Here is a 26,800-nt window from a genome sequence, read left to right as displayed (position 1 = left end):
ACCTCCATACTGAGCTCCTTAGCGGTAACAACTAATTTACAATCCCACCAACAATATGTAATAAGCATTCCTTTTCCTTTCACATCCATGCCTGTGTTCAATATTGCTCCTATTCTTGACAATTGTCTTTCTAGCTATGTGTCTGCTTTATATGTACACCATAACTCCCTTTCTCATTCCAGTATCTTATGAACAGACCAACTAATATCAATCCATACTGGTCTAATCTATGGGCATTTGTGTTATTTACTATTTCTTGGATTTAGGAAACGGATCATATCCAAGGTAAATAAAATTTATGAGGTGAGATATTACCAAACACTAAAGAAGTTGGATCAAATACCACATGAGCAAACACTACAATAACATATAAGTTGCCTATTGCTATATAACAAGCCACATTAAAAATTGGTGGTTTAAAATAATGATCATTGCGACAGAAGGATGGCAGATTCAACAAAACCTCAACAAGTGGTGAGACTCTTTTCAATCTAGTGAGACCCTGTTTCAAAATAAATAAAAATAAAATAGGGCTGGGATGTAGCTCGAAGATAGACTATACCTGGATTCAATCCCCATTGCCAAAACAAAACACAGTGAAACAAAAAAAATTGTTTCATTATCTCTCACATTTTTGAGCATTGACTGGGTTCTACTGGAAAGTATTTTTTTTAAATTTTGTTTTTGGTGGTGGTACCTAGGGGCATTCTTTCTACCTCTGAGCCACACCCCCAGCCCTATTTAATTTTTATTTTGAAGCATGAGGCTGAGTGGGGATGGACTGGCTTGGAACCTCTGAGATGGGCCACTCACAGTGTGGCTGTTTGGGCTGATGTGCTTAGCAGCTCCACTGAGACTGCTGGCCACAGTGACTCAGTGCCGCTTGGATTCTATAGCTTAGAGTTGAGTTCTAAGAGAAGAAAAGCCGGGTCTCCTGGTTCTACAATGAAATTGTATTGTGGTTTTCTTTTGGTTAAATCTTTGTTGGGCTTTGATATTAGGATTTGTTTATTTCACAAAGTACTGGTAACTTTTTCTTTTTTATGATGCGCTAGAATATTTTAACTACCATGGGAATGGTTTGGTAAGATCTTCCTACAAACCCCTCTGTGCTTGGTCCTTTTTGATTTTTTTTTTGTGGTACTGAGGATTAAACCCATGGGCATTCTACCTCCAAGCTATGCCTCAAGCCCTATTTTTTATTCTTTATTTTGACATAGGATCTCATTAAGTTGTGGAGGGCCTCACTAAATAGCTGAGGCTGGCCTCGAACCTTGCAATCCTCCTGTTTCAGCCTTCCAATACTGGGATTTTACAAGTGTGTGCCCAGCACTTTTTCTTTCTTTCTTTCTCCTTCCTTTCTTCCTTCCTTCTTTCCTTTCTTTCTTTCTTTCTTTCTTTCTTTCTTTCTTTCTTTCTTTGTTGGATCTTTAACAAATTTCTCAGATTATATTTTTAAAATCTCCTTCCACTTGATATGAAATTCCTTTTGCTAACGTATTCTTGTTTATTATCTTTTTATATTCTCTAGTTTTACTTTTTGATTATTGGTACTAGGTTATATCATAAATTGATAGTTATATCCTCATTGTGGTTTGAACCCTTTAGTATTATAAAGTGTTTTTTTTCTTTTTTGTACATTTTGATTTGAATTTCACTGTTTGATGTTATTATAGTCAAGGCCCTGATAAAATAGTTTTGATTGGTATTAATTCTGTCATTTATTTCATATTATATATTTTATATTTCTAATAAAATATTCTAGCATATTTTATTGATTTTACATTTTTGTATAGTTCTGATAGTTAAGAATCTTTATAGTTTTGTACTATGGGTTATTTTTTAGTTTTGTACTATGGGTAATTTTTTAGAGAGGACTTATTATTTTCTTGTCATTTTGGCAATGATAACATGAGCATATTTCTTTTTTTCTTCTCCTCATTTCCTTTTTGTTTTATCCAGCTCTGGTCAATAGTACTATCTTTCTTAGGATTCATCACATTTACATGTCTAAGTTTGTTAGAGGTGGTGTTTTCCTTCCTTGTTCTTTCTTTTTGTACCCAAGTGTTAATTGTATCATTTCCGCACCCTTGCATTCTGTCAGCTCAATTTCCCATTTGTTGTGTCTTAGATCTTCTGCTAAGAATGTTTACTGGAAACCTCTATAAGTGCTGTTTATTTTCTTTTATAGGGCTGGGGTGAAGTTCAGAGGTAAAATGCCCCTGGGTTCAATCCCCAGTACCACAAAACAAAACAAAACAAAAACAAAAGAAAAAAGTAAGAAAGAGTAAACACAGAAAGAAAGGCCCAAACACATCTGACTGTAGACACCAGCAATAGAAAGGAGGCTACGTAATTCCTGGAATTACTGCAATACCAGGTTGATGTGTTGGAGTGGATAAAACAAACTCCTATTTCAGCTTCCTGCACCAAAAATCCATTTGCTATATTATCCATGGATAGAGGACATATCAGATATTAAAGTTCAAGAACAGATATTTCACTTGGTCTTAGCCAAAAGACTGAGGAGTGATCTCTGTTTCTGTTCTGCAGGTTCCTTACTGTTCGTTGCCTAAAGTTTATTTCTAATCATTCACTTCCTCAACAAAGTCTCATGACACCAATATTCCTAGAATCATTGCGTGTTAAAATCACTTTTTTCAAAACCTTTACTTGAAGTGTCATTGGGTTGAATATAAGCATAGTTGACTCATACTTCCTTTTCATGATTATTTTAAAATGTTACTTGATTATCTTCAAGAATTGGAAGAAATCTTGAGACTACATCCCAAATTAAGTGGTTTGATCTTTTTGTTTGTCTCTTCAAAGCTATTAAAATTTAACTTTTCTAGGAGTTGTGTCAATATTGACTATTTCAGACAAGTTATCTTGGTGAAATCTTTCTAAAATGTACATTTATATCTTCATTCCAGGACGTTTTTCTTGAATAATATCATGACATTATTTTGCTCCTACTGTTTTACTGTAATTATTTAAAAATTACTTTGAGAACTCCAGTTATACATAGGTTATATATCCTTTGCATATTTTTGATACATTATTTATTTATTGCACTTATAAATATATATAATTTTCTTTGAATTTAAGTTGTTTATGTTTAACTTTATTTACTTTTAATATCTAATCTTATATGATCTATATTTTTATGGGGTTTTTGTTTCTGTGTTTTTCTTTTTTTATACAAAATTTTTATTGAAAATAAATGGTATACATTTAAACTATACTTGGTGCCCTCTCCCTCCCACCCCTGTTTTCCTCTCCCCCTCCCACCAATGATTGTCCAGGGTAACCATGCCATATTCATACTTTTACACATATTCGAATATAGACCCTCATTAATCAAGTTAAGCCTTCCTCCTCTCCTATCTTTTCATTTGAACTTTGCTGAGATTTCCCCTCCATTATCTGGAGTCTCTCTGGTATCCCCTATGTTCCCTAGTTTGGGCATGTTAGAGGAAACATATGTCTCTTCTCCTTTTGTGCTTGGCTGATCTCACTTAACATAATGCTCTCCAGGTCTTTACATCTTCTTGAAAATGACATGATTTTGTTCTTCTTTATAGTGGAATAGAATTCCATTGTATTTCCCATAATTTTTCAATCCCTTCATCTGTTGTTGGGGACCTGGGCTGGTTCCATATTTTGGCTATTACGAATTGTGCTGCTATGAACGTAGGTATGCATATGTTACTGTAGTTCTTTGATTTCAACCCCTTTGGAAAATTACCCAGGAGTGGTAGAGCTGGATCATATGGTGGATCATTCCCAGTTTTCTTAGGAATCTCCACACATATTTCTCTGATGGTATTGGTTTTTCTTCTAATTCTTTCCATTATTCTTCCTGATGCCCTTAATTTCTGTGACCTAAGTCAGGTCTTTGGAGGTTGCTGATAACTATACAATTAATCTCTTTATATACCTCTTTTATATATGCAGGATACTCATTTTTCCCTCCAGGTGTGTCCTTTACCTTCAAAAAAGTATATCTTAGGAAGTTTTTGAGACCTTTCACCATTAATCTTTGTTTCCTCAGCTTCTTTCTACTTCTTCTCATTGTCTCTTCTGTGAATTCTGCTGTTTTGACATCATTTTCAAAATATCTTGGAGCATACATCCTATTTTTACTGAAAATATAGTTTGTGTTTTTGTTTTTCATTTTTTCTTTTGGATGGTTTTCAGAAATAGAGTGGAAAAAACTGAATTATATAATCATGGTCATGTCAGAAGTCCCAGTGAGATATTATTATTTTTATAGATATAAATACAAAAACATTAAATTGATTTTCAGAAGCTATGGATAGGCATTTTAGATTTGAGGTTTCTTTAGAAATGAAAAGTTTCAGTATTTATTTATTTATTTATTTATTTATTTATTTATTTTATTTATTTGCAGCACTGGGGATGGAACCCAGGGGCAGATTCTGCCTCTAAGCTACACCCCTAGCCCTATTTTTTATTTTTTATTTTGAAACAGGGTCTCACTGAGTTGCAAAGGGCCTCACTAAGCAGCTGAGGCTGTCCTCGAACTGTAATTCTCCTTTCTCAGCCTCCCGAATGCTAAAATTATAAGCATGTGCCACTACTCCTGGCTGACATTCTCTTTGGTAGCAAATATAATTAACCATCTGGAAAGCCAGAGGTAATTTATATTGACCCAAGGGAAATTATTCCTCGTCAACTTCTACCTATAGCTGAAAAATATTCAGTGATAATTATCTATCATAGTGATAGTTTGATGCAACTGGGAAAATGGCTTTCCTTGAAGATTGACCTCAATCATCTCTAAAACTACAATGTAGTGGAAAGGCTGAGGAAGATGGTTCAGTTTACCAAATGGTGCCCAGAGTGGGATGTGGGCTCAAACTAAGCACTAACTTAGAAATCAGTGACCACCGGGCGTGGTGATGCACGCTTGTAATCACCGCGCTTGGGAGGTGGAGACAGGAGGATCGCACAGGTTCGAAGCCAGCCTTGCTGGCTTAAGGGACCCTGTTTCCAAATAAAAATATAAAATAGGTCTTGGAGTGTAACCCGGAGGCAGAAAGGTTTCCAGGAACCCCAGTACCACCACCACCACCACAAAAAAAAAAAAAAAAAAAAAAGAAATTAGTGACTGCCAGGAAAATTAGTAAAGAAACAAAATCTTTCAAAAAAATTCTGGACTTTAGTAGGAACTGCTTACAGGAGTCCTCTTTTATTCATGGTTTTGATATCTATGGTTTCAATTACCCAGGATCAACCATGGTCTCAAAATAGTTAATAGAAAATTTCAGAAATAAACAATTTATAAGTTTTTCAGTTGGATGTCATTTTGAGTTATGTGATAAAATTGTACATCATCCCTGTCTGTCCAAACAAGGAGGTAAATCACTTTTTGTCCAGTGTATTCATGCTGTATATGCTACCCTCACATTTGTCTTTGTCTTAGTAGTCATCTCACAGGTTGACTCTTGTGATATCGCAGTGCTTTTATTCAAGTAGCCCTGATGTAGTAGTCCAACACTATGCCATAATGCCTATGTCATTCACTTCATTAGATATCATCCTATGGGCATCTTATTATCTCATATCATCACAGGAAGAAGATATTTAGAGACAACACATTCATATAACTTTTACTATTACTATCATCCTATTTTATTAGTTACTATTGTTAATCTCTCACTGTATCTAGTTTATAAATTAAACTTCATCAGAGATAGATTGGTATAGAAAAAAACTACAGTAGTCATAAGAGTTGATACTATCAGTAATTTTAGGCATTCACTGGAGTCTTGGAATATATCAGTTACAGATAAGGGGGGGCTAGTATGTCAACTACTCTGAATTTGGCATAAAGCAGGCCTAGATTTTTTATAAGGCAACACATTGCTTGAGGTATAGTATCCACAGTAAGCAGTACAATTACAATTATGTCTTTAGAATAGAGTGTTTTAATATCCAAATGTTCTCATTGTGAGTCTTTTTAGGTCATAAAAATGGATTTATATGCTTGATTAGAAACAATTCTTAGTATTACAGCTGGGTGATCTGTGCTCTGGATATCTGTCCCCTCCCCCTGCTGCTGAGATAATGCCAACAGCTCTTAGACATTTATACCCATAAAAGGAGCAAGAGGACCATGTGTGTAAGTTACAGAACAGGAAGCTTCAGTTCTGAGCCCATATTGCTTATGTGTATGTAAAGGAACGAATAAGATTAATTGCATTTTTAGAGATGCAGTGTTGGAGAGGAGGAGCATCTCTGGGTTTTATGATTTTGCTGTAGCTGGTGAGTAATTACGCATTATGTCATTCTGTACTCACGGCCCATTAAATAAATAAAGAGATTTATTGCTAATAAGAAATAATAACATTCTGTAGCATTTTCCAGCACACAATGCTTTCATGTATGTTATATAATTTGTGATTTCTTGGGGGTGTTTGGCAAACATAGATTAGTTGCTTGGGGCCCCCTGCATCATCTAGTTGTCAAGGAGACAGGCAATTTCCTAGATACCTGGTTTCAGTGCAAAATTATGTTAGAGTTGTGATCATAAACTCAACAAAACATTTTTAGAAGCTCTCAGGGTTGAGTGAAATTGAACTGTGAAAAGAGGTTATAAAAACTTTTAAAGAGCTCTCCTGGATATTTTCTAAAAAAAAAAAATGTTTAAATCATCTTTTTAGAATGAGGTTGACTCCTAGTCTGAGAAAACAGCTATGTAGGGGCACTGGAGGGCGATATTTGAGGAAAATATTAATATATATATCCTCTTCTTGTTCCACCAAAGGAGTCACAGTACCTGTGTCTTTGTCTCTGCATCTTTGTCTCTGCATCTGTCTTGTCTCACATCCATACACTCAACAGAAACATGAATTTGGATCACCCTCATTTCAGTTTTCCCAAAATGTTCATGAAATGTACTGTTAGAATATTCATATTGAGAACATCCTTCCTGTTACTAAGCTGATGAGACATGTACGGGACTTGACCACTGTGAACAGTTTGTAACGTTTCCATGGGATACTGTGGGCAGTAATCTCACTGTAAGAGAAACAGTGATCCAGGGGTGATAGAGTGGGTTTTGTGGGCAATTTTCAGCTCACTAAATTCACCCCCTTTCTATGCACCTTTGTGGGTCACTTAAGATGATGGCGGAGTAGGATAATGGCGAAACATGTCATGTATGAATGTGGACCATGAATGGAGAAGAGAGAAAAAATTTTGGTCACACTAAGCTGTCCATGGGAGCAGGAAGCATTCAGTGCAGAGAGGATAGGTGGGGCCCCAATGAAAAGAAATGACTGGACCTCTTTCCCAGTACAATAGGTCCTGTTAGAACCTCTGGTCCAGGTGGCTGACCTTCATCTCTGGTTTCTCAACTACACCCAATGGAGTGTAGGGAGTGCCTCCAAGATAGAACATCACAAGTGATGCATACCTGTCAAGTCTGCAGAAAACAAATTCAGGAGCCGCAGAATTGCCCACCAGCCCCAGACTCTGCTCTGACTCAACCCTGCACTTGCCATTCCACCATGAGAGGTGAGTAGAGGGCAGGCTACTCTGTCTCCGTCCTTCCCACTTTGCTTCTTTGTGTTCGCCAGATAGCAGAGTTGATGAGGGCAAGACACCAGCTGATCTTTGAAAGCTCTTATACAGCCGGGAGTGGTGGCACACGCTTGTAATCCCCGCGCTTGGGAGGCTGAGACAGGAGGATCGCACAGGTTTGAAGCCAGCCTCAGCAACTTAGTGAGGCTCTCAGCAACTTAGTGAGACCCTGTTCCAAATAAAGTATAAAATAGGACTGGGAATATAGCCCGGAGGTAGAAAAGTCCCTGGGTTCCACCCCCCATTACCACACACACACACACAAAAGAAAGCTCCCATTCTCTGCTTGAATGAGATTCAGAACCATCCCCATACCAGACTGCTTTCATTATGAAATGATTTCACTTGCATCGATAGCACATCAGGTCCTCAGAAGGAAGATGCCACTACCTTTTGGAAATTATATAGTAATATCATCTTCACACCTATCTAGTCTGAATCCCCATTTCATATTAAGGATTTTTTTCCCCAGACAAGTTCTTGCTATATCACCCAGGCTGGTCTTGCACCTGAGAACTCGTGATCTTCCCGCCTCAGGCTCTCAAGTAGCTGGGACTATAGGTGTGGGCCACCACACCTAGCTAAATCCCTCCTTTTGTGATTTAAGCTGATCTCCTTTGGCATGCCACCTACTGTCCTTGTCACCTGGGCATTCATTTGGTTCTGGATACTGGAAAAGGTGCTATATTCATTATCATATAATCAATATTTATTACTAAATCTGTAATTTATGCCCATGTGTGATAAGGAGAATTTTACTTTATTTAGAGGAATAGCTTGGCAAAGGGGATAAAAGCAGCTATTTTCTTTTATTTTTATTAATCTTTTATTGGTGCATTATAATTCCACAGAACAATGAGGTTCATAAATGCACATAGATTTATTTGGTCTGTTTTCTTTCCCCAAAGCAGCTATTTTGAAGGGACATGCAGCTGAGAGAATACAGAGACTGAGGAGTAGGAAAACTTGGGGATCTTATTGCCTCAAGAGACTAAACACAACAATACAGATATTAAGACATAGAGCATACTTTAGGAGAGAATTCCAGATTTGCTCTTTTTGTATGTATGTATGTATGTATTTATTTATTTATTTATTTATTTATTTATTTATTTGGTGGTACTGGGGGTGGAACCCAGGGGCTTTCTACCTCGGGTTATACTCCCAGCCCTATTTTTTATACTTTATTTGGAAACAGGGTCTCACTATGTTCCCGAGAGCCTCACTAAGAAGCTGAGGCTGGCTTTGGACCTGTGCAATCCTCCTGTCTCAGCCTCCCAAGCGCGGGGATTACAAGCGTGCCTCATCACGCCCGGCTTTTTGTCTTTTTAAATGATTAAACGATAGAATATGGGAAGGGGGATGGAGTTTCAGAAATCAAGTTAAAATGGCACTCATTTATATTTTTGGCAATATGTGTATTTTTTCTGAGAGTATCTACCCCTCTTGAGTTCTGTGCCTACTCTGTCTAACACACCAGGATTTCAGACAGATCCTGCTTTCAAAATTCTTTCTCTTGGGTGGTGAGATGGCATTCCCCAGCCAGGGAATCCAGGAGCCAGCGGGTTCTTGTGCTTTTCTTTCTCCCCAGAACAGACATAATCTTCTTGTTTTTGAGACTTGTTATTGAAATGAGAGAAGAAAAAAGATTTGGGAAGTAATAGAGGAAGACCACTGTCTGAACCAAAGCAAGGGTCCTAATAAGCCTTTTTCCTTCCTTTCCTTTCCTTTCCTTTCCTTTCCTTTCCTTTCCTTTCCTTTCCTTTCCTTCTTTCTATTCTTTCCTTTTGTGATACTGGGAATACACCTAGGGTGTCCTGCGTCGGAGCTCTCTCTACCCCCAGCCCTTCAATTTTTTTTTTTTTTATCTTGAAACAGGATCTCACTAAGTTACCACAGTGACTTTGAATCTGTGGTCCTCCTGTTTCAATCTCTCAAAAACTGGGATTACAGGCATGCACCACTGTACCCAGCTTACCCTAAAGAATCTTAGTGGAAAAAGTACCAAGGTTCTGAGATCGAAAGAATCTTGTCCTTGAACAATCAGAGAGGAACATTTTGCTTAATTTTCTTTTTTTTATAGATTTGATAGACATTGCTCTGGGGGTAGACTCACATTATTTCTTCTGAATCACTGATTAATTCACCAAAGAAGAAATCTACAGCCCTTCCTCATTCCTCTTGCTTTACAGCATAATTAACATCACTTAATGTTTTGAAAACAACTCTAGGACCCACATATAGAAATAGATACTGTGTGAAGTAGTGTATTTTACTTGTGTATCACTGTACTTAAGGTTTGTTGGTTGTGATGTTGTAGGACCAAAATAATTGATGGTCTCTTGTAGGGGCCTCTGAGTTTGTGTATAGTTGAGAGCCTAAGATTTTGTGTTGGCTCTAGAAAAATCCACTGAGTTCTGGATCACCCTAGTATAAGTATAGACTTTTTTGTGTGAATCTGCATTCAATCTGTTGTAGCCGATGAGGTTGCTGAGTAGGATGTTTGGCTGACGTGCATCAATCTTTTGAAGGTTTTAATGTGTTAGCTGGAGGAAAGGGAATTAAGTGTAAGAATGACGATTTGTGGTTTCCCATATACTAAATCTAGTAAGGCAAGGGTATCTGTTAAAGTGATAAGAGCATTCAAGCTGGGTATGGTGGCGCATGCCTGTAATCTCAGTACTTGGGAGAGTGAGGCAAGAGGAAATCACAGGTTCGAGGCTAGCCTCGGAACTTAGCAAGACCCCCAGCAACTTAATAAGACTCTTTCAAAATAAATGAAAAATTAAAAGTTAGGGGTGTGTAGTTTGGAGGTAGAAGGTACCTGTTTTAAATACTCAGTATCCTCCCCCCAAAAAGAATAGAAGTATTGAGTAATAAAAAACACAGTGACACATGGTAATCACACTGTTCAAAATGTCTCTTACAATACCAAAAAATTTGTTAACCTGAGAAGCCAAGATGGAGTAGACTTGTCAGGGTGCCATATGTAGCCTTGAACTTATATGAAGATCTCCTAAGTAACTGACTTCTTTTTTTTTTTTTTTTGTGGTACTGGAGATGGAACCCAGGGGCATTGTACCTCCGACCTATACCCCCAGCCCTATTTTTTAGTCTTTTTATTTTTGAAACAGGTCTCACAGAGTTAGAAATTGCCTCGCTAAGTAGCTAAGGCTGTCCGCAAACCACAATCCTCTGGTCTTCACCTCCTGAATGCTGGGATTACAAGTGTGAGCCACCATGCCCAGCAGTAACTGACTTCTAAGAACTAAAGAAATTCTATCTTTTGACAGCGTTAGTATGGATATTATAGTGCATATGGACATGGGGATAATTTGACAGAGATTTATTAGCATGTTAGAAGAGAAATGTAGTATTTTCTTTTTTCTTTTTTCTTTTTTTTGGTGGTACTGGTGTTCCTGGAAGCCCTTCTACCTCGGGGCTACACTCCCAGACCTATTTTTACATTTTTTATTTGGAAACAGGGTCTCCTAAGCCAGCGCGCGCGGCTGGCTTTGAACCTGCACGATCCTCCTGTCTCTGCCTCCCAAGCGCGGGGATTACAAGCGTGCGCCACCACGCCCGGCCAGAAATGTAGTATTTTCTGATCGGGGACTTCAGTTCTCTACATTTATTTAAGTTGACCTAAATTAATTTGAAAACCAAGGAGAGTAAAAAAGCAAAAGATAGAGATGATATAAAAATCACAGTCTAGACTTAGATGTTCTGTTAGAACTACATCTAACTATTTTGACAGGAGACTCATCCCTACCAAAAAGTTGGAAAAGTGACTGTATTGGCTATAGTGTGAGGCTCAATTTGTTGTGATGGACTTGAATTCATGAGAAGGTTCTCATTAAAAAAAGGGGAAGAGTAGGTCAAATATAAGGGGAGTAGAAAGAATCTGGATGTATCATTAAATCTGGGGATAAGAAGGATGAAAATCTCCCTGGTCTTCAAATACACGAAGAACAATTATTGTGAGCAGAGTAATGAGGTTTTCTCCATTGTTGCTGAGTGCTGCGGAGGGCCATTGGCTCTCATCCACAGCCTGATACACTCAGTTTATTGAAAATCAAGAATATGACATGGAGCATTAGTAAGGGGATAAAAGAACCAAATGAATAGAGAAGAACTTTTATAGCAAAGCGTATGCCTAATATTGAAACTTAAGACTTAGCATCCACTCTCTGTGTTTTTTGAGGTTTGGTTAAAAGCATATTTATTATTGAAAAAATTTAGGGCTTTTATTTATCAGCTCGAACTATTGCAAATGTCATATGAAAATTATTTTAGTTGAAGGAAGAAGCATTTTGCACTCGTAGTGCAAGCTAATCCAATTTGAGCCCAGGGAAAGAGTTCTGAGGAGAGGAAGCATGGCCTCTTTTCCCAAGAACTCCTGCTTTGACAAGTATAAAGTGCCCCATTATTAGTGTAGATGAGCAGATTCACTGCAGCTCTTGCAAGCATACCAGCTGAAAATTGCCATGCTTTCTCAGAAATGAATAGTTGTATTTTATAAACATCATTCATAATTCTTAGGAGGTTTATCCATGGCACACATTAAGGATATTACCAGTTATTTTCCTTCTAATTAATCTCATTATTTGAAAAACGTTATACAGCACACACTTAAGGAATTGAATTATTATTATTTTTTGCCCATAGGATATAGCATCAGAAAAACAGAAATAAATCAAGTCCTTAATATAATTAGGAAAACAACTTTATGCCAAGTTAAAGCACTCCGAACCCATGAGTTTGAAATTTGACTGGAAGCAAAATCTGTTGGAATTATTTTCCTAGAAAACTAATTTTTTTATGAGTTTTAAACAAGATCAGTACAATATTCTGGAAGGGATGTTCAGCAATGCTTATCCTTCTAAGCTGTGGTTGAATAAAATAATCTCAACCTAGAAAATCATCCTGACTGTGCACACAGAAAGCTAAGCTAGGTGAAATGTGATGGTCAAGACAGTGGGGTCCGGCTGTCCACTGTCCATTCATTCTTCATCCAGACACTCAATAAACATTTTCAGTGACTGTTGTATTGCATTATGCAATGTATTCCCAGGCATTGGGGATATAATATTACACAGGACAGGAACAGCCTTGCCTTTATTAAGTGCATATTTTAGGGGGAGAGTAGCAGTGGACAATTAAATAAATAAGCTAAGATCTAAGGAGTAAATAAACAGGTTTTAAAAAGGAGCCATTTTCATAAGGGGTGGGGGTCTGGCCTCATGAAGTAGCACTTGTGATGACAGATTGATCCCAATTCTGCCACTTCCTAGCGACAGGGTGCTGGGCCAGCCAATCCCCTGAGCTTCAGTTTGCTCGCCTGTGAGATGAGGAAACCTAGTACTTAAAGGAAACGTGAAGATCATGCAAGATAACAGAGGCTGCGTGGGGCTTGATGGGGGAGAAATGCTCAGCTGGTTAATGTGAGCTGATTGCTATTTTCATGAATAAGCTGTGACCATTACTGCAGAAACGATCAGGAACCAGTTCTGTTGGTCATGGCGTATTCTGCTCAGGCTGCGTGGAGCGCTGCTGCTCTCGTGTTAGCAAGTGGGGTCACGTTCTGAGGCCTGACTTACCAACTTGCATGAAGACACCTGAGAGATCCCACAGGAAGGCTTGGTCCCCACAGCTGGAGTGTTCATCATAGGATTGTCCAGCCAACGGTGGCTGGGTGCCAGTTGTGCAGTTTCTGCCTCTCCCACAATTTATACGCTCCCTCTTTCAGGGTCCAGATTCCAGCCCCAGCTGAGGCCTTTTTTGGACTCAGAAAAATTGTATTGCAGGAGGCTTTTCATTTTTGTTTTTGTTTTTTCCCCCCTCCTTTCCCCCTAAATGTTAGGTCAAAGCATGAAGCAGAACAGAAGGGTTTGCAGAGGGGAAACAGATGTTGACTGTTCATTTCATAATCACAGGGCTAGATGGATCTTGAGGAACAATAATAGTTCCTAAGACGGGGCTGCACTGAAACCACCCCAAGGATCCCAGGCTCTTTCCTGTTTTTTACGACTCCTCTGCTTCTTCCCATGAGAGTAGGTGTTCTCTAGCCTCCCTCGGTGACCCTCCAAGGGTCTTAGGGGCATCCTGGTTTTTGCGGGCAGCAGTTTCAGGCAGCGGGGATCCAGGCTTACGCATCTTTGCAAGTAATTCCCAAGCTCCAGTGTTTTTTTCCCAGCAGCTGGTACTCGGTGTCCTCACGTTGACCTGGCCACTCCCCACTACTATGTCTCATGGGTCCCACGCGCTTCTGTTTGGAATCTTGGAGGCATCGCTTCCCACCCTGCACCAGCCCCCTCCCGACACTTGCTGATGCTCAGGCTTCCGTGTTCTCCCAGGGTCTCTCTTCATGCCTCAGCCCTGGGTACAGATATTTTCTGAGCACACCCCGCTTCCTCGTTTAGGAATCCGCTAGCTGGTTCTGACAGACTCTAAAAGCCTCTTCTGTTTCACACAATCTGTTAGAAACTCCCAAGTCGAGAAGTTTTATATGCATATTTGCTTTTCAATTTCTTTTTACTGATTGATGGCTGATTACAGAATTGCTCCTTTTGGCTTGATTTATAGGCATCTTTATCGCATAAAGAAAGGTTTACTGAACTTGCTAAATTACATTAGTTTGAGCTATATGCATTTGGGGGGTTCACATGGTTTTGAACTACAAAATGGGAATTTCAAAGGTTCCACCTTATAAGAAATGCCCAAGATGCTGGTTGAAATACATATTTATGTCTCTTTCACATAGATTTGGTTTAGCAGCCCAGGCATGGACCTAAGAATCTGCATTTTATTTATTTATTTATTTATTTATTTATTTATTTATTTATTTTTGTGGTACTGGGGGTGGAACCCAGAGTCTTTCTACCTCCAGGCTATTCTCTCAGCCCTATTTTATATTTTATTTGGAAACAGGGTCTCACTAAGTTGTTGAGGGCCTCATTAAGTAGCTGAGGATGGCTTTGAACTTGCACCATCCTCCTGTCTCAGCCTCCCAAGCGTGGGGATTACAAGCGTGCGCCACCACGCCTGGAAAGAATCTGCATTTTTAACAATCACTTTTTTTTTCTTATGACCAGGCAAATTTGAGAAATACAGTTATGTCATTTATAGTTAAGTAAATAGCCATTTAATCTGGTGCTGAGTACAGTTTGACTCCTGTATATATATATATATATATATATATATATATATATATATATATATATATATATGGGGGGGGTACTGGGGATGGAATTCAGAGGCATTGTACCTCTGAGGTACACTCCCAGCCCTAGTTTGTAGTCTTTTTAAAATTTTTAAAACAGGGTCTCACTGAAGTGCGAAGGGCCTCGCTAAGTAGCTGTGTCTGCGAAACACGGTCCTCTGGTCTCAGCCTCCCTCCCGAATGCTGGGATTACAAGTGTGCGCCACCACGCCCAGCTTGACTACTGCATTTGATGTGAGCAATTTCAACTTAGTGATTGCGGTAAAGATGAACAATAGTCAATTAAAATCTGTCCGTTTCTTGGGCTCATAGCTGGCCTTCCTTGAGATCACATATAGCCCACAGTCCAAATTCTCTCCATTGAGATGTGAACGGAAGGGACACAGTCTATTTGTGAGCCTCACCCACACCACTAGTCCCTGCCTCCACTCCTCCATAGCCTTCCATCTTCCAACCTCTAGACACAGATAATCACAAAACCTAGGTAACAGCAGAGTAAATGATGGAAGGAAGCAGATCCCTTAATGAGCACATGGAATAGATCCATCTCACCAGCCTGAACACCTGCCCTGTTCTCTTATATAATCAAGGATTTACTTTCTAATAGTTTCAACCATTGACTATTTGGATCTATTTGTTACAGCATTCTGGTTAACCTAGTAGATTGCTACTGTCATTACAAAAACCTAAAAAGTATCCCATTGGCTTAGCTATTAGGTGGCAGATGGTAAGAAAACAGAGCAGGTTGGATAGATGAACATCTAGGTTATACTGTTGCAAACATTTTGTAAAACCATTGTCAGTGAAACCTGGATGGTAAACTTGGTAAGTCTACAGCACTCTACGAAAAGATTGTGACGAGCCGCAGTGTCAGTGTGCATCAATTGTTAATTTATATGTTTAGCAAGACAAGGTAAAAAAAGCCAAATTGGTTGTTCTTTTAAGCAGAGATTGATATAACACAGATATTAATGACCTTAAGCTAAAAAATTGCAATAGAAGACACAATTAAAAAAGAATTTGAGCAACATGAAAATTTCTGTTAAATCAGGAGAATCTGTTCTGTATTAACGATGGATGTCATACTCCCATCTGAGCCCCCAAGTAGCTATTGTTAAGTTCAGAACAAAGGAAGCAGACTAAACACATTTAAGAGGATGTCTAGGAAAGGCATACACGGACCTTTGATGTGATTACTGGCACGAAGAACTCACTAGAAGCCTGGTAAAATTTTTTTGGGGTCCTTTTCTGGGGATTGAACCCAGAACCTCCCACATGCTAGGCAAGCACTCTATTGTTGTATCCCCAGCCCTTTTATAATTTCTGTTTTGAGACATGGTCTCACTAAGTTGCCAAGACTGGCCTGTAATTTCCCTTGAGTATCTGAGATTACAGTTGTGTGCCACCATGCCTAGATAGCCTGGCAAATTTTTGAGGACATTATATTTCCAAAGGTACTCCAAATTTGGACTATAAAATAACAACCGAGAGCCGGGCGTGGTGGCGCACGCTAGTAATCCCTGCTCTTGGGAGGCTGAGACAAGAGGATCGCACAGGTTCGAAGCCAGCCTCGGCTACTTAGTGAGACCCTGTTTCCAAATAGAAAATATAAAATAGGTCTGGGAGTGTAGCCCAGAGGTAGAAAGCCTCTGGGTTCCACCCCTAGTACCACCAAAAAACAAAACAAAACAAAAAAACAACCGAGCCCCCAAATCACACAAGCAAGAAGCAGGTTCAGAAAGCTGTGAAGTCCACAAGAAAGTCCAAGTCCCCAAGGCCAACTCAAATGTGGGTCATGGAAGATAATGGATAAGAAAAAAGAAGCCTCCAGAGGGCTGAGGCAGGAGAAGTTAAGAATAATGGACTGGGCTATTTTTCCCAAACCACAGCTTTATAGTGAATTCAAGAACTTTCCTCTACTGCCAGGGCAAGGGGCTTCCCAAAGCTGCCATGAGGATTCTATTATCACCATGTGTCTCCCATTCTTATCTTTCTGAAAGGGGGTTTGACTATTTTGATCATTCCATTCTGTTTCCACCATTGCACGAGGAATGGTTACACACATGGGCTAGATAACTAGTCTTTATTGGACAACACGGAGCCAACATCAGCTTGAATTGAAAGGACCCGGCAGCTCCTACAAATGTGGGGCTTTCGTCTGGTTCCAGGGACAGTGAGACTCTGGGTGGTCTCTTTGGGGCAAGGGATGATTTCATTTTATTTGAGGAAAAAAGTGTATAAGGAGGCGGGGGAGATTGCTTGTTTCCATCAACATCCATCCCGGACTCTTTGGGGACATGGGTAGGCTTGTTCTTAGTCTCCTTTAGAGTGAGGTGTGGCCTTGTGACTAAGTTCTCACCTGTGGTGAGTGACCGAAATGATGTCTGTCCCTTCTAACCTTTTCTATAAACTGTCCATTCCTATTTCCCACACTCTTTCTCATTAGGCTGATTGGATGCAGGGAGCTACAAGATCCAAGGGTCACAGAGGGAGCTGTCCTGAAGCCCCAAGTGACCCCATGGTGGAAAGTAGCTTTGCTAACTTGAGTCCTGGGCCAGGAACACAATATGAGCAAAGAATATCCTTCCACCAAGTTAATCCATTGCATGTTTGTGTCTGTTTGTTATAGTAGATTAGTATACCTTAACAGTGGCTTTTTGATAAATACTCTCATTTATAAATCTATACACTGTTTACATTTTTTACTATTTGATGGTGTCCACTTACCCCATTATGAATAAATGTGTGTGCGCGCGCGCGCGTGTGTGTGTGTGTGTGTGTGTGTGTGTTTACTGGGGATTGAACCTGGGGACATACTACCTCTGAGCTACACCCCCAGCTCTACTTTATTTTTCATCCTAAGTTTCTGAGGCTGGTAGCAAACCTGTGATCCTCCTGTCTCAGCCTCCCAAATGCTGGGATTCCAGGTGTGCACCACCACATCTGGCTTCATTACAAGCAATTTAACCTTAGGAAAATCGATTAATATCTATTTGTCCTGATTTTGTCATCAGTGAAACTGAGAAGATAATAACATTTCATCGGATCATTGTGAGGAGGCCATTCACTGATAATTGAAATACTGCAATTATGCCTGAACCCATGGCAAGGTCTGTGTAGTGTGTAGCTCTTGCTATTGCCGTTAGCAGGTAGCCTGGTGGTGTAGTAGTTTCGTGATTCACCACCACATTGTGTGTGAGGGTATGCATGGTAGCCCTAATGAAATCAATGCTATGATTGGGAACGGACAGAGTAGATAAAAGCCATATTGTGAACCAGGGCAAAATGCTGAGCGAATACACATGAATCACGTCCTTCTGTTTGTGGAGGCTGGGCACACCCAAAGAGTTGGTGGACTTCAGGGGATGCAGGAGCAATGCCAGGCCACCCTGAGACTCAGAGTTGGCCCCTATTGAATTCCTGATGGGGTTTAGCACAGATTATCCTCAGAAGACTCACTGTTCGGTTTCTGCTAATTAACCCAGAAAAGTTTCATGGATTGTTATTGGTGGAAAAATAAAATTTAAACAAATGAGCCCCTGCAGGGTAGGAACTCCATAGATCTGTGCGGACTTTATGCTCGGGATGAATGAGGGAGGCACTTTCTCTGAGTTTTCTTACCCATCCCTCCTTGAGAGTCCTGAGATATCCACATCCATGCTGCCTTTGCAGAACAGGGTACCACATCCAAAGACATGAGCATCCAGCCTACCATTGTGGAGCCAAATTTGCTATTTGCTTCAAGAGAAGAGGGAAAAGTGGATGGTTTTAGAAAAGCTATCCCAGGAGCTGTTCACCTGGGCAGTTCACCTCTTCACCAGGTGGTCAAATTTCTGACGCATTTCCTAACCTGTACAGTGAGAGGAGCCAGACTGTGGAAAGCTACGCTTTGCTCACAGAAAGCCTGTCTGCTGAGGCCTGAATCGGTTGCTGACCTTGATGTGTGGTTGGCTAAAGCTGGGATGCCAGGGAATCATGGAGGGCAGATATAATTTCTGCCCCTGGAGTGGGCTTTTCCTATGCTACTTTGGCCACTGATAACATACTTTTCTTTCTTCCTCATTTATTCATTTTTCTTTCTCACTTCTAAGAAGCTTGCAGTGTACCTTCTCCGTATATTTTATTTTTGGAGTGCAATTTCCATCCTGGAAGTCTGCTAAACATCACAAGGTAGACTGCGGAAGGAACTATGTAAGTGTCTATAAGGTTCCTGCTACTGCACCTTTAGTCTGGCCTCCTTGAGTTCAGAAAAAGCATCACACTGCTCCAGAAAGAGAGGTTGGGGAATGAGATGCCCATGGGACACTGTTTTTTTTTTTTTGTTTTTGTTTTTTGTCGTTGTGTTTAGAAGGAGCAGAGTGAATGACTGAGTTGGTCCTGTCTTGTCTTTCATGAACTTCTTGTATTTATTTTATTTTATTTTTATTTTTGCAGTACTGGGGATGGAACCCAGGGGCATTCTACCTCCCAGCCCTATTTTTTGTTCCTTATTTTGAAACAGGGTCTCACTGAGTTGCAAAGGGTCTCACTGACTAGCAAGGCTGTCCTTGAACCTCCTGTCTCAGCCTCTCAAATGCTGGGATTACAAGCATGTGCCACCATGCCTGGCATTCTTGTATGTTTTTATCTGATGTTCAGAACCTGGTGATTGTTGGGGCTTGAGGGTGGGGTCAAGGTTAGAGGAAGGATATGAGCAAAGCATGATGCATGGGTTACGCATGTATGAAAGCCACAGTGAATCTCATTGATTTGTGTAATTAATATGTGTAATAATGATAATAAGAATTTGTTGGACAGGCTTATTTTTGCATATTGATACTACATTGAAAAACACTGTCAAACTATCTTAATTCTAATAGCTTCCTATTAGATTTTCTTAAATTTTATATAAAAATAATCATATCTCCTATGGTAGGAGGAAAAAGAACCTGTGACTTATTTCATAGTCCCATGAGACTCGCTCTAACTTTTCTTGTGGCTTATACATACTGAAACGCATCCTTTCTTCAGAGACTCTTAGGTGTTTCAGAAGGAGCAGAAAAGAAACTCCTGTTTACCCATACAGCAGAACTTTTTCTGGACCCAGGCCTTTTTTTTTTTTTTTTTTTTAATGTGGTACTGGGGATTATACCCAGGAGCATTCTGCTTCTGAGCTACACCACCAGCCTTATTTTATTTTGAAACTGAGTCTCACTAAGTTGCACAAAACCTTGTTAAGTTGCTGAGCCTGGCCGCCTGAGTACTAGGATTACAGGTGTGTGCCTCCACACCCAGCTCAGGACGTTTTTTTCAGTGTGGGTGTGGTACTGGGGATTGAACTCAGGGGTATTGTATTTCTGAGCTATACCTCCAGCCCCATTTTATTTTTTATTTTGGGAAGGGGTCTCACTAAGTTTCTATGGGCCTCATTAGGTTGTCGAGGCTGGCCTTGAACCTGTGAACCTCCTGTCTCTGCCTCCCAAGTATTAGGATTGCAGGCGTGTGCCACCACGCCTAGCTCAAGACTTTATTTTATTCAATTTTTAAAAATTTCTCTGTTTTTCCCCTGCCCTCACCCCTGTGACTTAGATCTGGAGCTGCTCCTCTCCTGCTCACCTTCCTGGCTGTGACTGAGTCTACCTTGGGCAGATTACCATTTGACTTGATGGAAAAAGTTAGAACTGATTTTCAGTTCTCTATGAAAGCAACTTCCTTTTTTACCTCACTCAGCTGACAGAGTAGCTGGATTTTCCTCTTTTCCATGAATTGTGTTAATTTCCTGCATAAGCTGTCTGGGTTTGCAAATATTGGCATAAAGTGAATTTCCAAATTCGATGGCTTTTGGCAGAGGAACTCTGGGAAGGAGGGGTGTTAGAAATCTTTAGATAAAATATGTTTTAATACAAAGGATGGAGATAATGAATCAGGTACATCATACACAATGGGCTTTCAACTGGATTTAGCTTTTTACACACTTATTTACCCAAATAGAAAAGGTGTGCATACAATCTAACTTAGCATACAATCCAACTAAACTTAAAATAGAAGTCTTATCTTATGTCACTAATTGATAAGAAGATTTTATCAGGAAGGGATCAACTATAAAACTCAAAGAAAAAGATAAGATTGGGGGTCATGCTTGTTCTCTGGTAAACCGTGAAGGCTCCAAAGGTTTTTAGGACAGTCCCTGAAGGGAGAAGGAAGCAGGGCACAGAGATGTCTACTTGGTCCACTGAAAACCAGGAGTTACCCTTTGACCTTTAGCCCACTCCCATTTACCCTTTAGTCTTAGCCCTCTGTTGAACTTGGGGTTACTCAGGAGTATGCTTTGTATATAATGATTGCAAGAGTTTGAATGGGCCACTCCGAATTTAGGCTAACTTTTGAAATGAATGCAAATGGAGAAATATCAAGTGATACACATGATAAAGTATCACTGTTCCATAGATCAGTGATGCACTGGCCACTTAGGTCAAGACAATTAAATATTGTATTACAATTACAATAGAGGTAAAATGATTATCTAAAATGTGAACAAAATAGTTCAACAATAGGAATAAATTTAATAAACATTTTTATATGTTTATCTTTAGAGATATATCTATCAGACCAGCTTGTTCTTTTATTCAGCACAGTTTTGATGGACTACTTCTATTTGAATGCTGGAGGGAGCAAGATCATTTTTTAAAATTTTTATTTATTTATTTTTTATTTTTTTATTTTTTTGGTGGTACTGGGATTTCTGGAAGCCCTTCTACCTCCGGGCTACACTCCCAAACACCTATTTTCTTTTATATTTTTATTTGGAAAGAGGGTCTCGTAAGCCAGCGAGGCTGGCTTCGAACCTGCGCGATCCTCCTGTCTCCACCTCCCAAGCATGGGGATTACAAGAGTGCGCCACCACGCCCGGCAGCAGGATCATTAAGACATAGTAGTTAGTTTAATGACTATCTATTGAGAGTCTACTATATGTCAGGCTCCGTTTTTAGATACTGAGAATAGAAGATAAATATATAATGTCATTCAGTGTTAATATTGGGAAGGAAGACATAGCAGAATAGTCAGAGTGTCAGTGTGTGTATGGGCACACACATGTGCACATGTGTGTATATGAGCAATGGCTTAGATAATTCAAACTAAGGAGAATCTGGGGGAAGTGTCAGGCTAGGGTAAGAGCAAAGGAAGAAGGATTTTGGTCTTTTTGTTGAATAGCAAGATGGATAGTGGGACCACAGCAGAAAACCTGAAGGGAAGAGTGCTAGGGGATGAAGTGGGAGAGAAAAGTCTGAGCATTCAGGGAAGTGATTGGAGGAATTGAAGATGTGAATCTCTCTGCCATTGTGTGGAGAATCGACTATAGGGAACAAGATTGGAAGTAGGGAATTGAGAGGTGGTTATAGTAGTCTGGACGAGAGACAAAGGTGGTTTGGACAGGAGAAAAGGCAATGGAGGTAGTGGCAAGTGGTCAGGTTTGGGATATATTATATTTTGAACACTGAGATAACTAGAAGGAGCTAGGATAATAATTGATCATTTGGTGAAGGAGGAGGGTGTTGTCAAAGGAAAAGAGAAATCAAATAGGATAACACCAAAGATTTTTCATAGTCACATTTAGAAGAGAATGGTTATATTTTTATAAGGAGAAGAGCAGAGGACGAGTGGATTTGGGGCACACAAACTTCTCTTTGGACAGATTAAGATTGAGATGCCCATTAAGTATTCAAATGGCCAGATATATATGAGTGTTCAGAGTTGGGGGGTAGATATATCAACTTGGAAGTTGTTAGCATATATATAATGTTTTAAGCACAAGATGAGATACAGCCAACCACAACATGAACCTAAATAGAGGCTCAAGGAACTGAACACTGAAGTTTTTCAGCAGTTAGTGTTTGGGAAGAGCTGGCAGAGGAGATGGAGAGAGGTTTGCTGGTGAGTGGAATAAACACCAGGAGAATGTGGCACCCAGTGCAGAAAGTGTATCAAGGATAGTAATAAACTGAGGGCAACCTAAGAGAAGAAGCCTTTGAGGCCTTCTAAGAGACCAAGGTGAAGACTGGATTGGGCAAGGCAGGAACATTTCCTGCCCATTGAGGATGGGAAAGTGGGGAAACACACAAGCTGCAGAGACAGCAGTGATGTGCCCTAGAGATGTAAACACATTTCTGGAGATGGTTAAAGATGGAATGAGAAACTCTCCTTAGAGACTCAAGGAAAGCTGTATAGAGGAGATTTACTTTTTCATTCTGGTAGTTAGGAGGAAGGGATAAAACCAGGATTCATAAAACACACAAGTTTTTTTTTTTCTAGTTGATTGTTAATTTTTCTGACATCACGCATGCAAAACTGACAAGGTCTCCTCCTCTGACTATAACTTTATGTATACATAGTCATCAATTATCAGTATATGTGGTAGCTATTTTGTTAAGGAAAACTATACCCTATCACAGACTATACTTCTATAAGATACCTGTAAAATTATAGTTTTCCCTGTTGTAGTTCTTATCTTTTATTTATTATTTTATTATTTATTTTTATTTTTGCAGTGCTGGGGATGGGACTCAGGGGCATTCTACCTTTGAGCTACACCCCTAGCCCTATTTTTTTCTTCTTTATTTTGAAACAGGGTTTCACTGGGTTGCAAAGAACCTCACTAAATGGCTGAGGCTCTCCTAGAACTGCGACCCTCTTGTCCCAGCAGTTGGGAGGCTGAGACAGAAGGATCGAGGTTCGTGGACTAAGTAGCCTCAGCTACTTAGTGAGGTTCTTTGCAACCCAGTGAGACCCAGTTTCAAAATAAAGAAGAAAAAATAGGACTGGGGGTGTAGCTCAAAGGTAGAATGTCCCTGGGTTTCATCCCCACTATCACACAAAAAAGATTTTTTCACTAAAAAATGCTCATCCTGGTAAAGCAAAAATATAATAATATGGATGTAAACATACAGCTCAAAATGACAAGCTCTAGGGCCAAGGGCCAGTTCTAATATTGGCTATGCTATTTATCTTGTGGCCTTAAACAAATTACTTAGCTTCTCTGTACCTCAACTGTGACACAGTGAAAACAGGCACAATAAAGGTGTTAGATTTGTTTATGAGAAAAATGAATTAATATTTGTAAAGTTCTTAGTACCCCACCCACATGTGATAACTGTTAGATTTTTAGTAACTATTATTATTATTTTTAAAAAGTCTATATGCTTGTGCATAGTTATGGAACTGAATTAAAATGCAAATAAATGCTGGGTGTGGTGGTGCACACTTGTGATTCCAGCATTTGGGAGGCTGAGACAGGAGGATCATGGTTCAAGGCCAGCCTCAGCTACTTAATGAGGTTCTTTGCAACTCAGTGAGACCCGATTTCAAAATAATGAACAACAACAAAAAATAGGGCTGGGAATATAGTTGGGAGGTAGAATCTCCCGGGTTCCATCCTTAGAGAAAAAAAAAAGTAGCCATGTTTAAGGATGCCTACTATGTGCAAAGAATTGCTCTGGGTATAGTGGCTGTGATTTCTTGGGTGCTAAAAATAATAATGCAGCCAAAGTCTTTGAGATGTTTTCATGCTCAAACGCCATAAATGTGTACATAATTGAAATAGAAAATAATTGGGTCCTGGCAGAATCTAGCTGTGGTTTAGCCTTGGTTGATCTCTAAGGTGTTTTCTTTTTAATAGGCTGATATTATTTCTAAAGACAATTTTCTTCTCTTCCTGACACCAGTGTAATTAGTTCACTCAATAGATGGGGATCCAGATATATAATTTTCCTGAGCATTTGAAGCTTCTCCTTTTTGCAGTTTTTAAATTTAACGTTTGACCTAAAAGTTTTCAAAATAAGGAACTCATCAATTTTCCCTTCATGGAAGAAAAAAGTGGAATAAAAAACTTTCGCTACTATGTTTTCAAGGCCAGAATCTGAGTAACTTTCTCAAAGCACCACAGAGCCATAAATATTATAGTTTTTTTTTCTCATGATGAAAGTTTATCTCTTCTTCTTTATACTGTTCTCATTAAAATGGTATTCTCTGGGCATAGTTATATTTTCAGAAAGACTTAAGAGATCCAGTATTAAAATTGATCATAATTTCTGCAAAGATAGAAAACCTGCTGGGAAATGGATCCTGTCCTCATTGGGTCTCTCTTTATCTGTTCTGTCTTTTTGTGGTAAGTCATGTACAAGTTGGAAGAAGGACAGACAGAGGTGGCTGTCTAGCCCTGGAAAAGAAGCTCCGTCCCATGGAGGAAGGATTTCATATGGCCACGGAGCAAAACACACACTCACACTGGTTTCCTGTGGACCACTTCCTCCTTGCTGTGCCTGATCCAAAGGCAAGGTGAAGAAACAGCCCTCTTACGAAATACCAAGTCTCTGATGGCACACCATTCCCATCACTACACTCACAAAAAGTTATGCAGCTTACGCTACGGCAAGTCTGGAGAATTTAATGAACTTCCACAGGGGAAACTTCCTAAGATTTGTTTTGGAAGCTAAGAGAAAAGGCCAGAGTTGAAATCGGAAAATTTAGTTAATGTGATCACACTGAGAAGAGTATGCCGATGAACTTTAGAGCACTCAAAATCTACCCCCTCCGAAAGAATAAGTTGTGGCCACGGTGTGTTAATTATAATGCTTTAAAATATTTTCTCAGGTGTGTCCTTTCAAGAAGTACTTTAAAATAATTCAGATTTTATTTGTACTTGTATTTTATGACATATTAATAAAAACATTTTTAAAATGCAAAATATAGATTGCCTGACCGAAGTTTAAAAACTTTTAATACTTTTCTCCCTCCATCTAAAAACTCCAGGAAAAGTGAAAGTATAGTATTTTGGTACCAAGGGGGATAGAAAAGATGTGTCTTACTTACTAGCACTTAGCATTTTCATTAAAAAAAATGACATGAAATATATAGATAAAACGTGACAAGAATATTTGTTTCACCAGTTTTGTGTTTAGTCTCTCTTTTTTTTTTTGGATAGGAAAGAATCGTGATATAATTACAATCCACTTAAAAATGTTCACAATAAAAAGTTGTATGGAGTCAAACCTCTTGGCCCCAAAGTCTGGAGGGCAGTGGAGGGTCTTTTCCCAGGGCTATTTGTTTGCTCTGAGGGGTGAGGAGAAGATGCTTAAATATCAACCAGTGCACATCTTCTTCTCCCTACAACTCTGGCCAAGTCCTTGGTTGTATGTTGTGCTGAGCTACCTGGTGATTGCCAGGCCCGGGCTTAGCACTAACGTTCTAACTCAGGCAGGCCCCTCGGAACTTGGGGGGATCGCCCCCAACACTGCTCATCTGGGAACTCAGAGAGTCTCCAACTTTTTCTTACCTGCATAGTGGTCGAACACGGTGGGCACATACTCCTCGGGGAAGGCGTCGTTGGCGTAGCTCATCAGCAAGCAGGTCTTCCCCACGGCGCCATCCCCGACCACCACGCACTTCAGCATCTTCTTCTCCTCGGGGTCCCTGCAGCTGCGGCGGCTGTCAGGTCCCTCTTTGCAGTTCATGCCTGCGGCTCCAGCTGCGGTAACTGCTGCTGCTGCTGCTGCTGCTGCTGCTGCTGCTTCCAAAGCACATGCAGGGTCTGGAGGCGAGCGCCAGGCTTGGCTTCACGCTGCCTTATTTTGGCTACCCTGGATCAGACAGGCACGGCCCAGGCTGCTCGATGCCCTGGTGCTTGCCATACTGGAAAGGAAGGTAACACACACTTGGGGGAGTTGTTAAAAGGGTCTATCCCTTTCCCCTTTCGGCTTGAGTCAGGAAGCTCTCATTTCCACAGAATTCTTGAGGCTTCCTGGCCGTCTAGAAATCTCAGCAGCCTGTGTTTTACCCGTTCTCCAGCTTGGCTGAAGGCGTGGTGGAATTTTGCTTAAATCCTCCCCATTTTCCAGCTCGCCTCTAACATGGAGGGAAGCTGGGCTTTTTAATGGAGTTCTTTTCTTGCTTCCTCCAGCTTGCCGAGTGTCAGGAAATCATGGGTTTCCTGCT

At 39.9% G+C, this 26,800-nt stretch overlaps 1 protein-coding gene across 1 annotated transcript in view; it reads right to left on the bottom strand.

The window, feature by feature from the left end:
- RHOJ (ras homolog family member J) overlaps window positions 1–26,347 on the bottom strand; it is a gene marked incomplete at its 3' end in the record, with an annotated part of 96,271 nt that extends 69,924 nt beyond the window's left edge. Inside the window, exon 1 of the mRNA XM_080707356.1 lies at window positions 26,142–26,347. Coding sequence (XP_080563482.1) covers window positions 26,142–26,319 — 178 coding nt within the window. The 5' untranslated portion in view covers window positions 26,320–26,347. The remainder of the gene's footprint in view (window positions 1–26,141) is intronic.
- Window positions 26,348–26,800: the final 453 nt, after the last annotated feature.

The sequence above is a fragment of the Muscardinus avellanarius genome (assembly GCF_963383645.1).
Source record: "Muscardinus avellanarius genome assembly, chromosome: 12".
Lineage (NCBI taxonomy): Eukaryota > Metazoa > Chordata > Mammalia > Rodentia > Gliridae > Muscardinus > Muscardinus avellanarius.
The sequence above is the reverse complement of the archived record's forward strand: the minus strand, read 5'-3'. Positions and strand labels throughout refer to the sequence as shown.